At 48.1% G+C, this 25,500-nt stretch overlaps 1 protein-coding gene across 3 annotated transcripts in view; it reads left to right on the top strand.

The window, feature by feature from the left end:
- LOC142580500 (ecotropic viral integration site 5 ortholog-like) overlaps positions 1-25,500 on the top strand; it is a 289,591-nt gene that overhangs the window by 198,719 nt on the left and 65,372 nt on the right. For all 3 annotated transcript variants that reach the window (XR_012827778.1, XM_075691155.1, XM_075691154.1), the window contains one exon: positions 23,905-24,198. Coding sequence is in view for 2 of the 3 variants with exons in the window: in XM_075691154.1 (XP_075547269.1) it covers positions 23,905-24,198 (294 nt within the window). In the remaining variant the exon portion in view is untranslated. The remainder of the gene's footprint in view (positions 1-23,904; positions 24,199-25,500) is intronic.

The following is a 25,500-nucleotide window of genomic DNA, read 5'->3' as shown; positions in this document are numbered from 1 at the left end:
TTTCTTTGCTTATTTCTGCACCTTCGCGGCTTCCGTCAACGGAGGGTCGGCCTTTGACTCCGTGAGCGTACGTAGCCTGTTTCATTATTGAGCTCTACGTGCAAAAGTACCCAAACGAGACTAATGACCGTACTCGGTGAATGACACTTGAGTGCGCGGTCTAAGCATGCCAGGCTTCGCGGTTCTCGTTTCTCTACGTCTGTATCCGCCTTGCTCATCCTTCCATATAATTACGCCTTTTCTCACGCTCTTATCACCGTCATTAATTACATAACGTTTTGTCTGCTTGTCTCTGCCAGTCGTACGTCGCTCTCGAAAGCTAGGCATGAAGCTGGTTTTGGCTGCGAAGGGGCCCATATAAAGCGAGGGGCGCGTGTTTGATTGGGGCTTCCGCTATAGTGCACTATACCTGCTTTGGTAGATGTTCTTGGTTGCGTGCGGATATGCGAAAAATCGGAAAGAGCGATCACTTCGAGTAACGCGACAGTGCTTCGCCTGGCTCTATGTGCCACGCCCACGAAAGGACTTCGAACTGCTCGAATGAATTAGCCATTTTATACATAAAAAATGCAAGGGGACCTGTCGATTACTTTCGTAACTGCATAGACATTCTCATTTGCTGAAGCTCTCTGTGTGCGCCTTCGTTGCTGGCTTTGCGATTGGTTGGCATTGCTCCAGATTCCTAGTCCCTTATACGTCACTGCATGTTACGCATGTATGTGCTGTGTCGAAGCTTGCACACTATAGGCGAAAAGCACGCGGTCATGTTGCGTTTTAAAGAGGCTCCAGGGGAGGGTGAGCCCACCACTAAATTGTGGCTGTGGTTGTTCTTTGGGTTTCCTGTTTACATTTTTGGGAGGGAGCCGTGAAGGCGTCGAGCTGCTGTCGGCGTAGTGGATGGATGGATGGATGTTATGAGCGTCCCCTTTGGAACGGGGCGGTGGGTTGCGCCACCAAGCTCGAGCTATTATACTGCCTAATGTCCTACCTAGGTTAAACAATAAAAAAAAACGCTATGAACTCCCACAACCAAATATTCTGATCCCCTATTGCGAACTGTGCTTTTGTACGTCTCCGTAGTCAGTGGACTGCGCCAGCGTCGCCTAGCGGTAGCTGCTGTGTTCCGTATGTTTTGTTTACGTGCAGATGGAGAGCGCATTCAGCATGACCATTCTCGTGGCCTTACTTAGGCATGCATGAACTTTTTTTTTTTTTCGCAAGCGATGGCGACGAGATTGGCCGCTTGACCACTCTGGACAAGTTTTATTACGCTGCGAGTGCTGTGTGGTGTGTGTTCTTATTTCCAGGCATGCTTAAATGGGCCGATAGCGTGGCGGTACGGTACGCTATTTGGCCTTTGTTATTAGTCAGTTATTTGGCTAGCAGGTACACTGAACGGAATATCATAAACATACGTCTCCGTATACCTGTTAAGGCAAAGCATTATTTGACTCATTCTTCGCACTTTGCGAAAGATAGGCGGTTTCCTGTCTCGCCTCGCTTTGAGAAAAAATACAGTGCTGTCTGACAGATGTGGAAATCAAGCCTCTGCCGTCGAGCACATCAATAGCGTTTCTTTTTCTCTCTTTTTTTTTTATCAAACAATATGTATACAACACTATGGTTTTCTGCGTTAATAAACGCCAGCCCACCCAACGTTTACATTCTAAGTGTTTCATGTGTAAGAGGAGCTCTACACGAGCTATCTCGTCTCGAACACTTGGAACAAGTTTTTGTTCTGCAACAAAACGTGTCGCACTCTCTTTGAAGTATTATGCGCCGAACGGGAATCCACATCGGTGTGCCGAATGCCATCCTGCAGCTCCATCTGTTCTGTTGAAAGTTAGCGCTTGTGTGTGTTCCTTCCTGTGTCCGCGCGAAAAAGTTTCTGCGCTAAAGCACTATATCAAAGATGTCGCACCAACAAGGCCAGAAGTCAATCGTTGTTAAACTTATGGAGCACAATGAACATTATTAGGTCAAACGGTGTCCCATTTGGCCACGATCGCAGGCATGCTTCTCTCGTTCCAAAGCCAGCCAGCTCTTAGAAACACACGGCGCGTGCCACTTTGTCGTCTCCTTTCCTTGTAACAGCTCGCGCTTTGAAACACCGTCTTAAATTGCGCTATCTCCGGGATCAGCCCACTTTGCCCAGTACTTTCCTCGTAGCAGCGTACGTTACGTAGAAACTGTGCGACGTTGTACCAAATTCAGGATAGCCCAAGTTATTCACTTTTTAACATTCCTTCACCGAAGTGTATATGTCGTCGTCGTTTTAACATAAGCCACATGAAATAGCCATATGTACGTACGATTGTATTAGTCGCTGATGACGTCAGAATCCGTGATTCGCTCACTTCCGCTCGTTCACTACGTATGTAGAAGTCAACAATCGCCATGTCGTATACTTGTGTCGAGCGGCCGCCGCAGAACTCATGCCATTGATGTCATACACGTACGATCGCCTACAGCATGTTTGTCGTGCTGCTGTCGTCACATACATGTGCGTTCGCGACACACACACACACACACACACACACACACACACACACACACACACACACACACACGCACACGCACACGCACACACACACACACACACACACACACACACACACACACACATTCATTTTACAGGAACACGTTGGTCCACCTTGTGTTGTATTGCGGAACCCCAAACAATTCTGGATAGCCGGGTGCCTGCAAAAAATGCTTCGCATATCATGGATTCCCACAGAGCGTGCAATATCTGCACAATTCTTCTTTTTTTCTTTCGGCAAGGTGCGTTCCTCGTCCTTGATTCTGGATGTTTGTGCGTGTGGTGCGTGACTGCGGTGTGCTCATTGTTGCTGAACTAGAACACGTCCTCTTCGTGCTGGTGGCATCTGGAAAGGAACTCGTATCTTCAGCGCGAATAGACGAAGGTCAGGCGCACCACACATTTTGGCAGGGACCTCTAATGTACCTTTCTTTCCCCCCTCTTGTCACTCACTATAGGTTCCTTCTATGTATGTCATTAATGACATATGATAGTCCGGATTGCCGTGCACTACCGGATGGCACGCGTATTGGCTTTCTCTGACTGGACTTTAACATACTTTGGCAGGCTTGTTAAACAAGACTGTCTGCTCCGCATCCGGGAGTATATATATGTGCAAGCACGAAAAACTTCGGATAAAATCGCCAGTCGCGTAACGTTTTGCCGGCTTTCGATTGCTTTTTTTTTTTTTTTTGTCTCCTACCACGGACATGGGCCGCGTGATTCTCTATCAGTATAACCTTCTTCCAGCGCAGACTAGCTGATACAGATGAGCTCATGGTTTAGTCGGCATAATTTCGCTTTAGGAATTGAGTCGCCGAGAACTTGATTCCCTGTTTATCCACTTTGCGGAACTTTCTTCTTTCTTTTTCTGTAATTATACGCTGCTACGTTGACCAGCGGTGCGTATTTGGCGAAACTTGTGAGGCCCTCCCTTGAGAGCTTTTGACGAAGCGGGATGGACGTCGCCTGTAAGCTTTCCGATCTTAGGTCTGCATTTCAGCGCTCCGTATATGCTTTTGCGTTGCACTGTCACGTCACCGCATCGCCTACCGTGTCGAAGGGTGAATGCCAGTGGGTGGACGTTATCTATGCTTGAACCGCAGCTGTAAGCGCTGCTCGTTCCGTCTGATAACATAAGGTAAAATGCACTTCCCACGAACGTTGAAAATGGTCTTATCATAAAGAAATAGCAAGTTGCCCTCGTGAGGGCAAGGAAAAAAGGGCCAAATAAACGTAGAAAATACGTGTACGGTAAAGCGCTTGCCGACAGCTGCAAGTGAGGACGTCGTTGGGTGGAGAGCGAAGGAGGCCTTTGAGCCCCTTCTGTCGAGCTATTCTGTGTGTTAACCAGGAGCATGTATGCCGCCATCTCTATCACAGTGTATTTTCTTATCATATCTAATTGCATTTACCCCAACACAAGGTTGCCAGCCGGTCTACACTAACCTTCCTATATTTCCTTCCCTCTCTCACTCTTTCTCACGGACGCTCCAAAACAGGAGATGTAAAAAGCGCTCTTTCTCCGGACGCGAATGGTGGTTGTCCTGTGGCGTAACCTGCCATATGCCCAAAATTATTAGCTCCGCTTATTGGTTTTAGCGCAGGTCATGAGTGGGCTTGTTGGTTTTATTTAAGACTAAACATTAGCTTTAGCAGAATAAGACACCCTTCTTCCGTGTCTTTCTTTCTTTCTCTCTTTCTTTCTTTCTTTCTTTCTTCCTTTCCTTCTTTCTTTCTTTCTTTCTTTCTTATTTTTTTGCGAGCTCTGTCGCGTGCCTTGTCCTCAGAAGAACTGGCGCCATTGCCAATTTCGAAGTGCGGAAATGGCACTGCCCTATGTTCTCATGCTCCCGCGCGCATCTCTGCAGTGCGTGCCCTGCGCGAACCGCCTTACAGATATTTATTTAAGGGTCGCTGGCCGAGTATATAATTGAGTACTTCCAATGGCACGCACAATTATACGTTAGCCGCGCTGCAGTTCCAATTTATTTTTGTCGGCAACTTTCGTTTTTTAATTCGGAACTTTACGATAAAATCTGTAAGTTTACAGAAGCGTTGGTGTCCTACTCGTAAGCGATACATAGCTTGTTTGTTATACGCCTGCTTCATGCGGTTCGTGAATTTCAACCAACTCTGGTATTGATGTGGAAGAGCCTGGTTCTAAGTTCCCTTCGGTGACTGATCTCAAAACAGTGAATGTAAAGAGGACAACGTTGGACATGCATTCCCGGGGGAAAAAAAATAACCGAAAACATGGGGTGTGTATGTTCGTCTAACGCAGCACAAGCTCTGCGCTGCCACGTGGTTTGAGAGAGTGCGGAGTCCGCGACATCCAAGTCGCCCACTCCAGCATTTGTGCGCCGTACGGGAAAGGCTGTGTGCGGGTCATTTGCCGTAATGGACGCTAGCGGTGGCAAAGCCGCATAGCCGACCAGCTGTGTTGGAGGCAGCGGCATGCGACAGCTTGCGGAAGAAGGCGCACGATAGGGAAGACGCTTTCTCTTTCTTATCGGTATTCCTTCTTTTGGCGACTGGCGCCTTCGTTGTCTCTTCATGGTGTCTTGCCGATGGCATGGTTCTTGAAAACGATAGGCCCAAGGAATTCTTTTCCCAGGGGCCGTTGATCCCATTCACTAACCCGGATGTAAAAGAAAGGTCGCTCGGTTCATTTTGAGTATACGCTCCACTCCTGTATACGGGTATAAGCCTCTTTTGGTGTCGCTAAAGCGACTGGAAAGCAGAGAAAGGCAACGCAACCTCCCACAGGCAACGTTTCCTCATTCTCAGACGCCGTACGATTTTGACAAGCTGGGGAGGTATTCTGTAAAAGTCAACCTAGTGGACATGTCCATTTCGTCTGCTTCTGAAGTGCTGATTGGCTGTGGCGCCTGGTTGCTGCGGATGCGCACCCCCTCTCAGCCAGCCAGAACTTCAACAGCAGACGAAATAGACATGTCCACTAGGTGGACTCTAACAGAATACCTCCCTAGTCGCAGTAGGAACCATACTTTTTGTCGTTTTAACCGTGCGCGTAGGTTTTAAGTTTTATGGAATTTTTAAAAATCGCCTGTTGCAGATAGCATAATTCTTGTCCTTGAGCTGGATTATTCGAAGAGGCATACATTACTAGCACGAGAAATCTGAACACATATTCAACTAACGAACGAAAATTCACTAATTAACTTCTTAATTATTTGCTTCACGGCACATATTGCAATTTGCGAATTGTAGCCGGTGAGAGCTTGCAAGACGCGTCCACTTCAAATTAATTTTCAGGATGACACCAGTTTCGAGATACTATTGTACCAAATATTGTACCGCACTATTGTACCAAATAAAAATAAAAAATATAATTCCATGTGACTTTGAGTGTTAATACCTAGGTACTCCTAGAAAAAAAGTTCATTACATAAAAAAAAGCTGTAGATCCCACGCACTGTGGGAAATCTGTAACGCGAAGCGTTGTACAGATCTGGCTGTCCAGCATTGTTTGGGGTTCCGCTAAACGATATGAGGGTACCAACGTGTTAATGTAAAATGAGCAGTTGTGTGTGCGGGTCGCAAGTGTACCCGTGTGTGACGACTGCAGCGCAACAACCACTCTGTAGACGCTCGTATAACGGCAACGGCATTAGTTCTACGCCGGCCGCTTACCGGGTGCCCGCGACGTGGCGATTGTTGGGTTCTTTGTGCATAGGTAGTGGTGAACGAGCGTAAGTGAGAGAAGCGCGGATTGTGACGTCATCAGCGACTACGTGTATGCGATCTTGCGTACGTTTGGCTATGTCATGTGCTGTATATTAAAATTACGATGGCATTTGAACTCCGGCGAACAAACGTTAAAACGTGTGTAACTTGGGCGATATTGAATTTGCTACAACGTCGCACAGTTTATACGTAGTGTGCGCTGCTACGAGGAAAGTATGGGAAAAGTGAGCCAGTCCCGGAGATAGTGCATGCAGTCTAACATGGGGCCTCGAAGCTCGGGTTGTCACAAGCAGAGGAGGCGACGTTGTGGCACGCACCCTGTGTTTCGTAGAGCTAGGTGGCTTTGTAACGAGAGAAGCATGCCTGTGATTGTGGCCGTAATGCCTTTATTGGACGCTTGCACGTGCTTGCCTGACTTTTGAATGTGTTTTCAGCCACCTTAAATTTCTGTAGTGTTTGTTTGTCTTATTGTGCTGAAGATTCTGCTTCCATGTAATGAACAAAAAAAAAAAATAAGAAAACTGCGATCATGGCCATAATGGTTAGAGCACCGGGCTGCTGTGCTCGACGGCAGTGGTTCGATTCAATGCAATATTTTCCTCGAAGCGAGGCGAGACCTACCAGACGTATGCTGTCCGCAGTCACTTCGAGCAGGACATGCCCGGTTGGCGAGCTTACCGCGAAGTGGCCTTTAACCCGCCGTGGTTGCGTAGTAGCTATGGTGTTGGGTTGCTAAGCACGAGGTCGTGGAACCGAATCCCGGTCACAGCGGCCGCATTTCGATGGGGGCGAAATCCGAAAACACCCGTGTGCTTATTAGATTTAGGTGCACGTTAAAGAACCCCAGGTGGTACAAATTTCCGGAGTCCCCCACTACGGCGTGCCTCGTAATCAGGAAGTGGTTTTGGCTCGTAAAACCCCATAATTTAATTTTTAAGCGGCCTTTACTGGTATTGCCTTCGCTAGTCTGGCAGACTGCACGCGCAGCGCGGTGTGAACGCCGGTGGATCGACGCGCCAACGTGGCATGCAACCGCGCCTCGATCGACTCTGCGCAGGCGCTGCGGTACACGAGATCGAGAACCAGGTTTGATGAGCGCGACGTCGGCATTTTTCAGCACCCGCGAGATTACTCGCAAAGCGGCCGCGACGTATTAGAATGCTGGCCTTTAAATCGTTCGTTCAGTCCCAAGTTAGATATCTCCTTTTGCGTGCCTTAACCAAAGATGAACGAGCGAACGCGGCCGGTCAAGTTCAGAACTCGTAACTGCTGTTCGCAGTTACACTGAATCATTCCTTCTTGAGCTGGATTCACTCAAGTGGCACGGTCTTTATGGTGGCTGAATTGCAACAAATCGTGCAGCTAGTAGCTCGTCCGTGGCGTCTTCGTGTGCGGAGTGATTGGGTGGCACTGAGGCACGTCAAATGTCCGTCCGTCTCTGAATATTTGCTCTTTGAACGGCTCGAGGGCATGGTGCAACGATGTACAGTACATACAGAGAGGAATGCATATCTGTGTAGTGTCGCTATCAGATGATACTTATTGGTGCACAGCGAAGCAAGAACAAGTCTTTTCAGCGTCTCAAATCATCACAGGTTATCGCGCGCATATTTATGTGTGTCGTCTAATCCGTAATAAATGGGACGCATGGACGCAGATTTCACGCGCCTTTCTCCCGCTCCGCGCGTTCCGATGGAGGCCAGCGCAGCGGTAACAACCGCACGTGGGGAAGCACTGCTGCTCCGACGCCAAAAATGTGTGACAAACGCCGTACAGATATTTTGGTGCGCTGGCGCTATTTTACTTCTTGCGCGTCAAAATAGTGTCGCAGACGTGCTATGAACTATACGTGGATTGTAGCTATATACAGTACATCGGCCCTACATATGTACACTTCGTATCTACGCCTATACAGTGTAGCGGTTAACGTGCACACCGCGACTGGCCGATGGAGCAACTTGCGCTTATGTCCCTCTGCTGGCAATCTTGTCGAATTCGGCTTCGCACTCCGACGTGCAGCTCTTGCGATTAAAGTTTTTGCTTTACTGCCACGCCATAAAACCGGTCTGAAGTGGGGAGCGTCGTTTGAACTGCGGCCTCTTATATTCGTCGTCGATTTTCTCGTTCTTTCCATTTTTTATTATATGTTAGCGTCGGCCACGATCGCGTGGCTTGATCGGATGAGCTGTGCTATCGCTCCTACACGGCGTTCGTGTACGTCTGACGCTCGAGGTATGGAATAGCGCTGCTTTGAAGCACACTTTGTCGCAGAAGTGCGCAGCCCCTTGCTGAACTGGCTGTGTCGTTTGCGGATTGTATGAAACAGCATCAGATGTGCGGATCAGGTTTGTTGGCGTCCGTGCGTTCTCATTATTATAATTATTATTATTACAGCGGAGCTGTTTATACGCTAGGTTTTGGCAGTTTGTGTGCGTAGGCAAAAAATGATGGTGAGCCACCCGAGAGCTACAAGAGCTAAATCAAAAAAGCAAAAGCGTATCGCAGGGTATGCCCCAACTGCATTTAATCGTGAGTAGTGTCGAAACGTATTGGGATGAAAAAAAAAATCGTAATAAAAAGGTAAAACCGGAATAGACACTGTTGGTATGGGTTGCGGTTTAATGTCGCGGGCTGAAGGGCAAACCACGCAACCTCATCTCAGTTCCCCTTCCACCCGTGCAATGGGTATAGTCCGCGTGCGGTGATGACTGCAGAAGAAGAGCGCGCCTACGAAGAACACCGCGGTGAACATAAGCGGGAATGTGCGCGGCGACGGCGGGCGGCACGTAATACGGACGAAGATCGTGCCTCAAACGCCAAGCACCTTTGGTTGGATCACCCCTGCCGACTCAACTCCCATCGTAATTGTGGATGATGTCAACATAGACGTGTCCCGGCCAGACGGAGAGTGGTCCGTGGCGTTTCTATTGGAAAGTTTCGGCATTCTATGTTACCCAAACATCACTGTGCCCCCGACGCGTCATCGGTCGTGTATAGACCTCACATTGGCCAAGAACCTTTCCAGTGTCGCCACAGAGCCGCTGGCCGTATAAACATGCGGTCATAAAGCGATAGTCACCTTAGTGACCAAGTAGTAAATAAAAAAAATCAAACAAAAGAAGGTTAAAATAAAAAAGAAAGCATCGAGTGTGCAATTTAGTAAAACAACAACAAAAATCGTGAGAAAGCTGAATTCATTGTGGTATGTGTCTTTCATTTTCAATCAACGTATTTATTATAAACATATTTATCGCCACATATACAGCTCCGCTGGGCATCCACCTTCGCAGGGTGGAATGGCTCTGAATTTTCTTTCTCTCTTTTTTTTTAAAGTAAATTGTTGCTGCACGATGCGGGTCCTAACGCGCCAAGCGTCTGAAAGCACCGAATTCCACGAGGGGTATTCGTAAGTAAGCTTTATTGCAGTTTTTAGACATGCGTGCGTGTTAAAACATCGGGTTCTGGGCTGGGGGACTGGGTTGGAAACCAACCATCGGACATTATACATTTAATATAGTGCACGCAAGTCGATAGTGGTCAGAAACGGAAACCTAAGTGCGGGGAAGAGGCTCAAGCTTTTCTTTAAGAGAACAAGGGCAGTTGCACTTGTAACAAATTTGACATACTAAATGGGCACCTAAGGCTGTGTCACAGCCTAAGGAGGTAAGAGTATGTAAATCTGGTTTAAAACGGGAATAATAGCCGCCAGGAATGCTTTATTGAACTCGCTGGTCAACGGACGCGACCCGAATATTTTCGCTTTCATGACTGTTTGAGGTACGTAAATGTGTGCAAGTCGTCCTCGTATGCATTGAAATCGTGACGTCTATACCTTTTTTTTCTTTTCTTGAGGTTTCCGAACATTTGGAGAAAACGCAGTAAAACGTATTTCGTGCATCAAGCAGGGCAAGATCAAGGAACGACCGGAATTATGGAAATAGGGTCAGCGCGAGACGGCGTGGGAGAAAAAAAAAGCAGGCGATCGAAACCGGTGGCAGGAGGAACGCGGGCTGGCCACGCGTGTTCGCTCGCTACCCTTTCTTGCCTTGCGATGACCTAGAGCGGTGGACGACGCACGCACCCGACACAAATTCGCCACTGTTCGCTCCCTTGGACACGCAGATCGAACAGCCGGCACGGATAGCGGCGGCGCTAAACGCGATTGATTAGGGAACTGCGACAGCGGCAGCTGCGCCGTTCGCTGTCAGCCGGGCTTGCGTCCTCTCTCTCTCTCTCTCTCTCTCTCGCGCGCCTAGGCCCTGCTGAAAGTTTGTTTCTTGAGCCGGCCTCACTCCCCTCCTCCGTTTCTTCTTTTTTTTTTTTTCCGTGTCGACGCGCGTGACCGTTGCCCGTCTGCCTGGTATATGTACCGCCCTCGAGCTGTATAGCGGCGGCGATCGGCCGGGTAACGAGCGGTGCCACAAAGGCCTTGCCGAATGCTCAGATAAGAGTGGTCGCTGGCCGACAGTGGCGAAAGGGATGGGCTATGAATAGCCGAGTACTGGCGCAGGTTCCCTGAGGGCCCGTAGCGTGTATGGCATAATCGAGCGGTGGTCTCCGCGACTGGCATCGCCGTGGCCGCTGTGTATATACATACCCTAGATTTCTTCGTCCTCGAGTGACAGCCGACACAACGCGCGGCGCTTCTGTGCATGGTGGTTGTTGACGCTCCTTCAAATCCGGGCCGTTTGCCGGATGATTTCCAGCCCTCCCGCTCCGTTTTCCTTTCCGCAGGATTGTTTTGCGCTGTGAGCAAGGGGCCTTCCACCCAAAATCCTTACTGCAAGGTATTCTTCGCGGATTGATTGCATATGCTCTGTCGGCATGCTTATGCACGATTGAAAGATACCGGGAATAATCGCTGTCCTGCGTAAAACGGTCCATTTGCCTGACGTGTTCCGCTTTCGTTGAGGGATTCACCACTGGAGGTATTTCGCGCGCTCTTGAGGCTTCGACGAGTAGCGGCGCCTTTCGATTGGTCAGTGCCTTAGTTGCGTGCTCCAGATCACCGGGACAGGGACGGACTCGTGTCTGCTCGAGTTACGTCCTGCTCAAGTTAATTCTGCGTTACCAGCTAAGGGGGAAAACAAATTCGACAGGGACTCTTAAGACTGTTTACGTGCTGGAATGCGAAAGCATTATAGTCCTTTCGGTGAAGTTTTTTTTTTTTCTGCGCAAGCTCTCGCCTGCGCTTTAACTGCGCCTCGGTAAGACCAAATGCAAATGTGCCATGCGCCTCAGCGCGCTCGATCGTTTGCCCGTGAGGAGTTCATAATTCGAAGGACCGCTCAAGGGCGTTCGATGAGACATTACTGCTTTTTATTTTGTACACTCATGACGTGGCGCCACTCCTGCCCATTGGCTGTGCCGCCACGTGCCCAACGACGCACGGACTAGGCCGCACGTTTAGTCGGTCACATGGCTGCGACGTGACGTGCGCAGTGACGCACGCACTAGACACACCTATAGTCAAGGGGAACCGTGGAGCCGCCGTGGCGGCGGGTAGCGTGCTCATCTCGCACCACAGATGCCCGTGTTCGATTCCCACCCTGAACGAAATTTACTTAATATTCTTCTCAGAGGGGCGTTAGCTTACTTTGTTTACAGAAACATCCCTGAGAAATTTGATGTCCCTGTTTTTCGACATGTTTTTACCCTTTGCCGTCGGCCATTTTTGGTGCCATCCTTCGGCCACGACGCCGACTACAACGCCAGATTTTCGCGTAGTGGGTCATATAATTTGTTCGCATTTAAAAGGTTGCCCGCATCAGGTGTCGTGGCAAGCCACCAGCTTAAAAGGACGAGAAAAGCATGCACACAAACTGACACATCTTAATTCTTTAATGAGCTCACCTTTTAGCCAGCCGCTGGGCTGATCACATGACCGATCATTCACTATGTCATTCATAGTTTTTAGAGTAATCAATTGATACGCCGATTGATTTGTTTTAGTTGATAGAGAGAGAGAGAAGGGAGTCGATCGGAGGAGAATGCCTCTGTCCTGTTACTCCACGGTAGGGCGGAGGAGAAAGGGTATATAAAATAGCAGCTGTTTGGGGAACGACGATTAGATAGTGTAGTGTGCTAAGCTCTTGCTGTATAATGTAACATAAAGCGTTAGCGCTTTGCTAAAACATATATCGTCTCGTCAGCTTACCAGCTATTAAAGCACGCCAAATGCACGCTCAGCGTGCACAAGCTAACTTTCCGCGGCTTATAGTTAGCAGGCTCAAAAGGAATAAGCTGGTGCCCGAGGTGATAGGAGTAACAGTAGAGTGCTTTAGCGCTATTTTAAAACGCTTCGCGTTAACGATAAAAAATATATCACATGTATTACACGTCATCTTCACTAAAACAGACAAGTGTTTGCTAGCATTGAACGGCCTTTAGCAAGTTCTGTAGTCCCAGCCATCGAGCTTTCCATCTGTGGTGCATGTGGGTCACATGCACCAAGGGCAGACGCACTGCGAAAAAGGCATCAGTCCGAAAGAGTACGTTTGTAAAAGCGTGAGGGGGGGGGGGAAGAAGAAAAAAAAAAGCGCAGGGGATCGGCGGTCGTCAGAACAGCATTTTCGCGGACGCAACGTGCAAGAGTTCGGGGAGGGCAGAGAACCGCGAATGTAGGTTGACTTTCGATGCTCCCGATTTCTCCTTCGGGGAGCGACGCCCGTCGCTAACGTTGCTGGCACGTCAGGTCGCCTTGGCCGGCGGGGACTAGGTGGTATAAATGAATAAATAAAGAAAAGATCGAACGCCCGTGCTGCCCGCATGCATGCATGCATGCATACGTGCATGTGCTTTCTTTGCTGTCACCCCCAGCCGTGTTGCTACTTCGTTTTACCGGTCCGTCCACCTTGATAGCCGGCACTGACATAGCCTACCTTCCCATGCTTGTGCATCTGAAAGAAAAGAAATATTTGCCGCGCTGAGGCCACAGGCGCGAGGAAATATTGAGCAACTGCCCTCGCCGTTAGCTATTTTGCGTGGATCGGCTGCTTGCTCTTCGCCTCCTAACTGGTCGGCGCGCGACTCTCGTGATGGCACGTGTTCGTGGAGCCTCTCACTTGAATGCTTGCCGCGGTTCGCGTTCTCCTGATTCCACCTTGCGTTGTATACGCTGGCGGCCCCTTTATATGCGGGGCGTGTCCGGTGTTTCGCAGCAGCAAGCGTGTACCCCTGCGCGAGAGGGACCGCAACGAGAGGCTCTTCGTGTGTAGAGAAGGCGCGCCTGCACAAACACATAGCGGTTCCGCAGCGGATAGTGCAAACAGTTCTGATGCTGATGTGACACCCCGTTCCATAAACGCGCCCAGCACCTGCCGTGACGCTGCGCGGTTCGTCCTCATACGACGCTTTTGGTGCGGGGGATTACACGAGCGCTTCACTTACCGCTCGCGTGGAAGAGCGGGTTGAAGAGTCGATATGTGTAACAACCACTATGCGTGCGCGGTTCTTGTAGTTTTCGACGCAAAGCTGCACACTGTCGCCCACAACAGGAGCTGTTACCCTCTCTAAACGTCTCACTGAGTTGCGATTTATTGTACCTGTACCCTATGTAGCAGGCGTACTTGCTTCCGCTTGCTGGTGTCAGGATTGGGGGCTCAATCCCATCGCTCGTGATCCGTTGTCAAGATTGGAGTCCGGCATGAATTCGAAGGTAGCTGGCCCATGCCGTCGTCCCACTTATCCACGCTGAGGACGTTGATGAAGGGAAGGACTGCTTCTCATCGAGAACGTGGAATATGGGTTTATTTACAGCATTTACATGCAGTTCATCAGTCTAGCATGACTGCGAGAGAAAGTACGTCAGTCTAACACGACTGCTTGAGAGAGTGTCTCAGTCTAACATGACTGCTTAAGAAAATGTGTCGAGCATCCGCACAACAGCAGTTTTTAAACACTTGGTCCTCCCGCGATACAAGGTGACGCGAACGTTCGCTTAGTCCTCGTAAACTAGCCGCCTCTCCGCGGGACGGTTTACACACACACATGCACGCACACACGTGTTCACGGTCCGAAACCGACACCACACGAATTTCGTAGAACTCGGAGCAGACCCGGGTAGCGTTCCCGAGTAGCACATTGTCTTGCGTCTTGGTCGGCGCGTGGGAAGGAGCCCACGACGACGACGTACCCGCGACAACTCCCCCGCCCGTAGCAGATCAGGTCCGCGTTGTCGTGTTGCGCACAAAGCCTGCTTCGTCAAACGCATCATAGCTGAACTATCATACTACGGAGTGGATGTCTTGCTGATAAGCAGGTGTCGAACATTGATAAGCCATGGCTTATCAATGTATCATATTTCCAATTTGCTAAGGAGGATACCATATACCACTACCAAGGAGGATAGCCAACTGAGCAAGATGGTGCCGATTAAATAGTGAAGTCGCGTTTTCGGATCTTTGATACCCACAGGGAGTGCGCGTTTTCGCTGCGTGACTATCGTAGTGCAAGTTGTTATTATTCCAATTTGTGCCCTTTGTCTTTCTTTCTTCCTCCCTCCCTCCCTCCCTCCCTCCCATTTTTTACGCTTTCCTCTTTTTTATGTATTCGTGAGTGGTGCTGTTTGCACGATCTCTATGTAAAGCTAGGTTGCTTCAATAAATTTCCGTCACTTGATAGTCGGTGCTTTGTACGGTCGTTCTGTTTTTTCTTTCGTCATGTGCAGGTTTTCGCGCTGCTTTTCAAACATGATTCATATTTCGCATGGCTCCCGTCGGAATGGTGCAGATCACCGATGCACAGGTCTGTAACAGTGACCGGTCCATGCAGTTCACTCATGTAACTGTATATCCTTCGGTGCTTAGTCTGCTTTCGCCGAACGCAAGTAATACGATGACAGAACCATGCTAGTTAGTTATGTATGGTTTAATGGCACAAATGAACTGAGGCTATGGTACCACAGACAGAACCATGCAGACACTCATGCACACTTTGACAGAACCGTGCAAAGTGTGTACATGAGTCATTTTTACAGCTAAGCTGTATATACGGTTAGCCGATTATATATGGGTTATTATATATATTATATATATATATTTATTATATATATTATATTATTATTATTATTATATATTATTATATGGTTAGCCTAGCAAGTTTCTCGCCGATTTGATCGTCCCGGTGCCTTTCTTTTGTTCTCTCCCTGGTCGTCACGCTGACCTCTTTCGCCGCTGACGGCGGCACAAAAATCGGCTAAAATTTGTTTCTAACACGAAATACAGACGTGGGAGCGGCCCGCATCAGTCCCAGACTGATCCCTCAGAACCTAAATAAAGTTCTTCATACCATACCATACGAAATAACTCATGTAGTGACCTCGAAAGTCTGCATGTTATAAAACGTTGCGCGATATAGTAAATCGTTGGCGTGATTTCGACTGGCAAGCGGTCAGCGCAGCCGCCGCTGCAATCGCCTCTGCGAAGCGGCTCGCCTGGCTAACGTGTTTTCTCATCGCTCCCAACGGCGACGGCAAAAGTATTCGTATTGTCACTTATGAGCGACATAAATGTGCAGACGTTGATTGTGTTGACGAATATATATGCTTTATTACCAGCTGCGGACGGGTCGCAAGGGCCGTCGCCCTCGGGATTCGACGCCCAGCGAACTATATAGGCTGGCTAGGCCTATAAACCGTTCTCCAGCGATCGCCAGCTCGCCTGGATTGATTGTTGGCTAACCGTCGGCGTCGATAAGCGGCAGAAGTGGTCCGAGTTGTGCGCGCCACTGGACGCATAGAATTGACCCCGTTGAGCCAGATTTGCTCGTTTCATTTCGAGCATGCCTGGTATAAACAAAACCCGCCGAGCTTGGAGCAGTCCGACTACCTTCCGCCAAGGCTACGTACCCCCAAGCCTGATGCTGTGCCGAATTTTACCTTGCCTTGTGTTCTGCTCCGGAATATGTTTAATTCCCAAAGCGCCCACGACGAACAGTGGCTCGTACTACTTGTACCAATGCCTACGCATATTGATAGCTGTCGCTAGCACTTTTTTAGTTGCTGCTTTGTAGTGGATCCTGTCAAATGTAGTTGGCCACGTCTAATTCGGCGGCGACTACAGCAAGCAGGAAGTAGTCACCGCTGGACGACGAAAACGAGGACGACGGTGATGGCGAGGACATCGCAAAGCACGCGCAGGCGTAGCAGACGAACTAGCAACACGAAGCTCGCGCGCCGGCGAGTGCGCTGGCGTGCGCACGTCACACTTTTGTGCGATTACGTGTCCAGCTGTGTTTACATTCCTTCTTCGGCCCATCTCGTTGCTCTCTCAAACCGAAACTTGGACTGGTCGCTACAAACAAGACTCCAAATAATTACCTGTCGCGTTCTGAAGCCAATGATGTTTCGTGCCGTGATTACTGGGTCATTAGCTACTTATTGCAGCAGAAAAAACAAGATCGAAAATTTCTGTGTCAGTACTCCTTTAAGGCCTTCTGGCTGTATCCTCTCCCCTTGAGCTACGTCACGCAAAAGAGGCCCACATACAAGTTCCGTGCAGCGTGCTGCGAAGCTGCTAGCGGCGCACCTGTGTTGAAAATGAGGCGCGGAAGACCGAGTGGGCGACGACGGCGATAACAATTCGATTAGTTCCTGGAACCCTGCAGCTCCTTGGATAGCTTCGGAGTTAGAAAAGTCCTGGCATGCTGCGACATGCTTCCGAGCGCACTTTCTTTCTGGACGTGAACCGTGCATGTAGTCTCTGCGCTTGTGCTGCGATTGCGGTTGTGTGTCTGGCAAGCCTTCATTGCCGCGGAATGTGGATTACGTTCATGGCAGGATATGCCTAATAAGTGCTGCGTGCCATTGCTGGATCAATCACAAATCGGGGCCGAAAGATCATGCGTTCATGTTTCCGCAAGATCAATGAGAGAATATTTGGTGCCAATGCTAAGGCAAAGAGAAAAGCTGGAATTCTGCGGAATAAGGCAGCTGTTTCTTTGTAAATAGTTGCACGAATGTTTTGTATCTCCATTGCTAAACTCCTTTGAGGTGTTGTAAATATGTGGACTGCGGTACTGTATGTCATAATGCCTCGAAAGCGATGTTATTCGTTTAGAGCCTAATCTAGACTGGAATAAATACATGCGCCCCGAATGTGAAGAAGGGCACACCAGTGAAGTTGTCATGATATATGTGTTATGGTGCAGTGCTAACATTTTGTCGAACTTTTGTGGTCGCATGAACGGCAAACTCTTTGACGCCGACCATAAATCAAGGCAAAGAAGCTACTCTGAAGAAGAGGGCAGCACTGTGACTTTTCAACACAAGCCATACTCCCTGTCATCATTTACCCGAAATTCGTTCTCAATCCTAAGGTTGAACCATTTCATTTTTTTTATGGACGGGTTTTTAATAATGCAGCGCGTAAACAGTTTTGCATAAATAAAATAATCTTGGAACACCCTCTGTTCTCTGCGGGCCATCTGCTCAGCTATGCCTTAAAAAAATCATTGCGCTCTGGTTAACGTTGCCCGTAAGGGCGCGATCCCTTCATTCAACCCGTATCCCCGAGCACGCCGCCGGCCTCTTCTTCGTGACGTCACTCGCCGAGCGCACAGGCCTTCTCTTGTCTAGGTGGTGTTGGTCGTATGCTGTATGTGCGAGGGTGAGCCGGCGATAGCGGCTCAAGCTCGCGTACGCAAGGGATGGAAGCAGGGAGGAAACAGGCAGTCTTCCGTCGCACGAGGCTCCGGGGGGAGGGTCCACTGCGCGCTGTGTTTTCGCGGCTGGTTCGCGTTGGACGCGAGGCACAGCACGAAGGTAAATTCGCTCGCTGCTGTTGCAGCGCTTCCTCGCTCCAGCGTCTTGACAGCGATTTTCTGCGGTCATCGAGTGAGATGTGTTCATGCTTACGTGTGCACGCGTGACGCCATGCTTGTTAAGTTAGTGTGCCTATGTTTACAAGTGTATACGGCTGATAAAACTACTATACTCACTTCGTATAGCTGTCCACTAATTTGCTAGCGCAATCGATGCTTCGCCTTTCGTGTGAAACTGCGACTTTTTTTTTCTTTATTTGCCGTCAGTGTCATGACACTTGCTCGTAACCATCGTACTGTGCTGCGTACGCCAATGCGTGCGGCGTCATTCACGCAGATTCTGATGCCACTGTAGTGACGCTATCGAAGTTTCTCTTGCGTGGTGCTTTGTTACGAAGTCTGAAGAATGCAAGAATGGGGTTGCCTTGCGTCTAGCGCTGCTTTCATACATCAGCGATTTGAAGATCTCGTGGATGTAAGTTTGACTTTTGGGAACCAAAGCGTGGATGGCGCTGCTTCCAGGAGACTTGTGCATAAGGCGGCTATTTTGTGTACGTGACTGTTGCTCGCAAGCACCAAAAGTAATAACGTCACAGAAGAAGGCCGTGCAAGCGCTATTGCGCTTTTTGCGATCTACCGGCCTTTGCGAACGCCTTTTGTATGTGTGTGTCTCTATGTGTGTGTGTGTGTGTGTGTGTGTTCCTTTTTTTTGTTTTTTTAGCGTTTTCCTCTCTGTCATCTTTCTAACCCCTATCACCCATCCCCAGTGTAGGGTAGCAAACCAGAGACTCATATCTGGTTAACCTCCCTGCCTTTCCCCTTCATTCTCTTTCTCTCTCTCTCTCTCTCACTTGGACTAGTTAAATGCCTAAACGGCAATACGTTTGCGGACAAGTTAAAGCACCACACCGGTATTTGCGCCATCATGCAGCGGCTTCTGATTGACGTTCTTGTAATTAGATGGCGACCCGCTAGCTGGTCGGCAAGCAGAGCAGCGACACCCATCAGTTACAAAAGCGACAAGCAAAAACCGCTTACAGCGCAGCGCATAAAGAGCTTTCATGTTAAGCAGCTTAAACAGCCCCAGTAAATTGTTTCGGAATGTAAATATTATATTTTGAGCAAGAAAGGCAAACATTTTGAGATGCTAACAGATATTTCATGAAACAAGGTTGCTCAGAGTTAAAAAATTTCCATGTAAACAGTTTTGTGCATACGCGTTTGCTGCTACATTATATAGGTCTATAATAAAAAAAATTAATGTATCAAAGTATCTTAACATACAAATGGAAAGTATTGTATCGGATATAATAATCGCGGTAGTACCTTGTATGTGTATCTCATATACTTGTTGTCCGAGTATCTTGTGTCGTATTATGATACAATCGCAAAGTATCTTTGCCCCGCCCTGCCCCCTATTTTTGTTTGAATTTGTCTAGGTTAAGTTCCCACTGCTGTCATTTTTTTTTCTTATTTATAGTATGTCTTTTATGTTGGCTACTTTGATATGTATGACCTCGACAATACAATTGCCTTAACTTACGATAAATTCTTACTGTAGACTTATACACCAATAGTATTATTTGTCGAATTATTAAAATTGTAGCAATTGTCTATTTTTATAAGCGTGGTACTGCTGCTACTGAGCGGCGTCAGAGAATTCTTTCAAGCACTAATTGCCTTTTTTCACTACGTCGTCTAGAGACTTACATAATTTCAGGGAATACATTCAAATAATTTTTTGGTCCACCATGGTGCACCATGGGGGGGGGGGGGGGAGGCCGTGATAATTACATGTATGGCTGGCAATTATAAAATCAATTGACAGACGCATTTACTGGCTCTTTCTCTTAATGCAATAGTAACTTTAAATATATATATATATATATATATATATATATATATATATATATATATATATATATATATATATATATATATATAGAGAGAGAGAGAGAGAGAGAGAGAGAGTAGTTTGGGGTTTGCGCTGATATTTATTGTCGGAATTGTGGAGGTCACCGGCTTTGCACAGTCGGCCGTTTCCGGAGCTTCATTTGGCACTTACTCCATGTTATGTTTTGGGAAGCGGCTTTTCATTATTTCTTCGGATTGTATGCGATCCGTCTTACCTTTCCCTGGAATGTCAGCGCGTCTGATTCGAGGTCTGTCATCATGTACGTGCGCTGTCCAAATACTTCCGAGCATGCGGCCGCTACTAGAAGGTTTGTGTTGTCATTCTTATGCAGTTGTGAGATGGAGTTTGATAACACGGGAAAGGCTACAGCGGTGCGCATAAACGGTGCAAGCAAGGCAAACAGAGCCTTATATATATACTGTTCGCGTGCGCTGTTACCATATGGCTGCGTATACGAACTATAGATCAATAGCTTATACTCCTGGATAACTGCGTGCGTGCATGCGTCTAGTTATGCGTTCCATTCTTGTTGTGAACGTCTGGTACCTTACAAAACGTGTACGTACCGTGTGCTGTTCCAGAGAAGACTCCCTCGCGCTCGCTCTGCCAGTAGCGTCACCGCTGCTAACCAAACCAACCGCAAATTGGAGGCATCGCTGGTAGATGCATATAATTAAGGGTGCTTCACACAGATTCCAGCATTTGCATTGGATCTGCATAATTTTCGATGAGCGAATTCTCCCAGCGATCGGGTCAGCATCTTCCTGTAGAAGCAGTAGAAGTTCTCCGTGGCACCCACATTCGCTCGCTGGTAGTAGTAGTAAATCTTTTACTGCTACTACCAGCGAGCGAATGTGAGCCTATCAATGCCACGGGGAATTTGGTACTATTTCTGTTCAAGCGTTGGCGATAACGGCGTGGTCGTTGTCGCTATCCGTGGCGCCTTTCGGATAAAGGGCCTCCGCGTGTCTGAAATCACGCTTCTGGAATCTCGTTTCTGACTGAGCTTGCAAAGTTTCTTGGCCACACCGGCGCTTCTGGTAAATACCCACGGGGACAGTAGCGTCTCCTTGGCGCGCCGCGCCCGTGGTTCGGGGCGGGGGGGGGGGGGGGGGGGGGGATTGTCCCGTGTCTCCTATGTCTGCGCAAGCCTGGCGTCTCGGAGCGGGCCGAGGGCCTCGCACTCCCACAGGATATGTTTGATCCTGTGCCTGACGGCAGCAGCAGCAGTAGTAGTAGCAGTGTATATGGTAATGAAGCATACTATATGAATTGGGGGGGAATAAGCAAGAATTGGATAGCACAAATGTAATAAATTAGAGTATATTCTATTAAGCAAATGAAACAGAAGTTGAGATGGTACGTGTTTATGAAAAGAAAGAGAATGTGGGGCGTATTGATTAATGAAAATGACGGAAATGAAAACACAAAAATAAAACATTAAGCCTGCAGAAATTTAGTAATGACAAGTCGGACGAATTTAGTAATAAATAAGTAAATAAATAAATAATACGGTTTGTATTTATTAAAAGCGAAAACTCTTGCAGCCAAGGTTAAGGTCTCTATTTCGCATGGGACCTAAATGTCCGGGAGGTCGGCTATTGTTATTATTTTCCCCTCAACTGAGAGGTCGGTGTTGCCTTCAGCTTATGGCACGTACCCACGAAAAAGGATTGGCCTGTTGCAGCAGCGCCTTCTTCATCTTCGTCGTGACACTCGACCACGTTGACATCGGAGCGCCTTTTTCTTTTTTTTCCCCCCAGTTTAGTCAGGGCTGCTCCGGAGCGGGCCTTGTGACTATATGAGTAACTTTTCTGCCTCCTTGGGCAAGGACGGGATGGGTTGTTTCGTTGCAAGGAATCTTCTCTCGTTGGACCTTTCTTCTTTCCTGTTTCTCCTACGCAAGAGGCTCGCTGGGTCGATGTCGTTCATAAAAGCTGCGCGCAAACCGAGGAGCAGTGACATACACACACTGCGGCGGGATATCGGCCGAGAATCGGAACGCCGTGTGCAAAGTTCTTTCCTTGTCTGCCCGTTTTCTTCCACTTCACACAAGAGACTTTGTGGCTGCTGTCCCTGGTACCCGTACGATTACTGGAGTCGTGTACACTGCACGATTACGGCTGAATTTACACCGCAGCCAGTCGATGTGTGTTGGTCATTTGAAGCGTGCTTAAATATGAGTTTCAAATGAGAAAACGCGCACTGACAGTTTTGGTGTCAGCGGTCCGAGCGTGTCGAAAATAAGTTTAAAGCCGTTACTCGAGATACGTGCGTACGTCATCGCATTTCCTGTTGGTGGAAAAAGAAAAATCTTGTTTATCAGAGCATCGACCTCGACCTGGCGCGTGTTTAAAGGCGGAATGCGCTTTTATTTTCCTGGCAATACGTCGTAATTAATATAAAACGGCAGCAAAATTTCGCCAACACAGTCTTCACGCGTTTGGCACCTTGGTGGATCCAGCTATGCGAAGGAAAGAATTAGGGCTCATTAGGGCAATTAGGACTAACGTGCCTTAGCCGGAGGTGGCGAAACGAGCAAGATGTTTTGCATTGGCAGCCGGTAGCTGCGGACGACTCGAGCCCGCTCGCCGCCGTTTCGCTGACTTGGCGGCTCAAAGGATCCCATTTCATGACGTTCCCTGTCTCCCACCGATCCAGCGCGGCCTTGTGGAAGCTTTCACACCTGCTTGGAGGCTGCAGCAGCGTGTTAACGTGCTGGACGTCTAGCTACTGTGGCCAAGAGATACCGTGTACGCCATCGAGAATACGTGGCTTCGACCAACGATACGTGCGCGCATTTCTCAGTAGCCGGAAGACAAGCACAGCTACGAGACATGCAAAGCAACAGCCGCGAAAATGCATGCGACTCGACTGACCGAAGCGGAATATCTACGGGGCTGCAGAAGTTTCGGCTAACGTCCTTTAGGGCCATCAGACTTGTTGCCAAGACGGTTGAGTTGCTGCAGGAGCAACGGCTATGTCGCGAGCAGTCTGCAGAAGCAAGCGCGTTTTCCGTGGCGCCTGCTGGTGCAGGCGCCGTCGTCATGGCGGCCGGTCAAGCAGGTCCTGCAGAGGTCCTGTCCTCGACCGTATCTGCAACGAGCGACGCCGAACTACAGCGGCGACGTTTCTGCAGACAGCGGCCGCTTATCGTGGGCTGTGGTCAACACAGTGTGTCTCCAGAAGTGTTCGGCAGGCTGCACGGGCTACGCGCCGCTAATGGGTGAGCGTGGCTCTTATGAGCCCTAATTGGCGCAGGAAGTGCTGTTCATGGCGCCATGTGGCCATCACCTTCAAGTTCCACTCGCATGCAGTCTGGTGCTTCACATGCACGTGGTCTTGAATGCCAATTAAGCATAACACAGAAGAAAGGGGGTTAACCGAGGGGCCCGATTTTTATTAATCATATCATGAGAAGCCAACAAACACTGACACCAAGGACAACATAGGGGACACACACACACAAGAAGAACCACATGTGAACAGCTGCCACTTGCAGGTAGCCTCATATCATATAGAGGACATGCTGTGTTTGTCAACGACACATCTCAGTAGGTTGTTTGATGGTGCCAGAAATAAGCATCTACATGTGCTTGAAAAAATGTTTGTCTGCTAGCTGTTCTTGTCATGAACTAGCACTTGAATGTTCTTTGCATCTACTAAAGTCGAACCTATTTGCAGGAGCAAGGATCAGGTACTGCACTTTTAGTGGGTGATAATCTAGTAATGGGGGGACTTAGTGTGTAGGACATTAAGATGGAATATTTGTATATGCTTATTCAAACATACCCATTTCTTGAGGTTGTCATTGTTAACCTTCTTCAGACTTACTGTTCATGTCCTTTGTTGGTTTTGTCTCTACCATGACGAGATGTATTCTAATGCATTATGTATTTCACCTTGTCACTTTTGAGCAGCCTGAGCAACTAAAATGTGGCTGCAATCTAATGTGCCCCCGAATTCCTTCCAATTATAGGGAGCCCATCCTGAGTGTGGATGGATCGAGCCACCCTGAGGGGCCTATGAGTGAGGCTGAGGTGAAGCCCTGCTCTCCGCAAGGGGGTGACGCCAACCACAACCACCCCACCACTCTCAACTTTGCTGCCGCCACAACCAACGGAAACAGCACTGGCAGCCTTTCACCACAAGCACTCCCTGGCCAGCCCTCAGTGACCAGTGCAACACCAGTGGACGCACCCACCCCAGTTGCATCCACACCTGTTAGCAAGGCTGACATGGAGCTGCTTGCACGCCTTGAAGAGCAAAATAGGTACAGGTGCTATGGCCTAGGTCATGTCCTTGCATTACCTTTGACACATCTGCTTTTATGGTGTGGAGATAAATGCGCCTCCTGTGTGTCCTCTGCAACACTCATTAAGAACATGGTAAAGAATGGGGCTGTTATAGATGTGCTGTGAACCAGTTCCTGAGTTCCCTAATGCTGTATGCAAAACATTGAATAAACATAACTTATTATTCACATAAAAAATTTTAGTTCTGTATCAGTGTTGTGGGCACAAGGATTCTTCCTTAGTTACATTGGTTGCCTATTGTTTTAAATAATTCCCAAAGGATTAATATGCTCTTGCAAAAAATGCAAAGACTGTAATACTTGTTTGCATTATTGCTCCTCATCTTTAACTTTTACTTTCTGCAGCGTTATCTGGGCTTACATGCGCACACACACGCACACACAAAATGAACAGAAAAACATGAAAATATTCATTTTTATTTCAACGTTTCCACCAGGATCCACCCTTCGTCAATGTATTCCCTGATGAAGGCTGGACACAAGCCGAAACTACGGAAGAAAAATGTTTGTGCACATGCTTTAGTTCACCCATTCCTTTTGATATATATATATATATATGTTGCCCCAGCTTACTTTAGCCAGAGTTTAAAAGCATGCGAATGCCACATAGCTGAACAGAAACAAGGTAGTGTTGTTTGCCGTCCACTTGGAGATACTTCAATTATTTTTTAGTTCTGCTTAGTTAGATAAAGAGCCTTAATTAATTAAACTTCTGAAATATTATAATTAGATGAAAAGGGCCAATGAGAAAATTGCACAGTGGCATTAAAAACTGCCAATACAGCTTTCTATTGCTCAATACGTGCTACATAAAAGTGTTTTTCCGAGCATGAAAGGAGCCCATTAATACACGCAAAGTGCCTTGAGCAGCCAGTCGCGTGGCAATTTTGCATGCATCTGTTACAAATAACTTTCATTTTCTCAGACTACTTTTATAAAAGTATTCTGAGAAAATGGTTTCCTGTGGTGTGGCATTACAAAGACCCTGTAGTTCGTGTCCCAACAAAAACTTTGCCGACTGCTCTCTACCTGGCCCAAAGTAGCTGGAAGAATAGTATAGACATCACGGAAGTAGTGAAATATACTCAATAAAGCTTCCTATCAACAATATTCACCGAATAATTGGCCTGTTTTCACTGGTTTCACGGTGGCTGAACATGTGTCCTTCAAGTGATTCTTCAGGATATATGTATATATCCTGAAGTTACTATCGTATAATAGGACATATATATATATATCCTGCTACTATCCTTGTTTCTT

This window comes from Dermacentor variabilis, chromosome 1 (assembly GCF_050947875.1).
Source record: "Dermacentor variabilis isolate Ectoservices chromosome 1, ASM5094787v1, whole genome shotgun sequence".
Taxonomy (NCBI): Eukaryota; Metazoa; Arthropoda; class Arachnida; order Ixodida; family Ixodidae; genus Dermacentor; species Dermacentor variabilis.
Note: the sequence above shows the minus strand (reverse complement) of the source record. Positions and strands in the feature narration are given on the sequence as shown.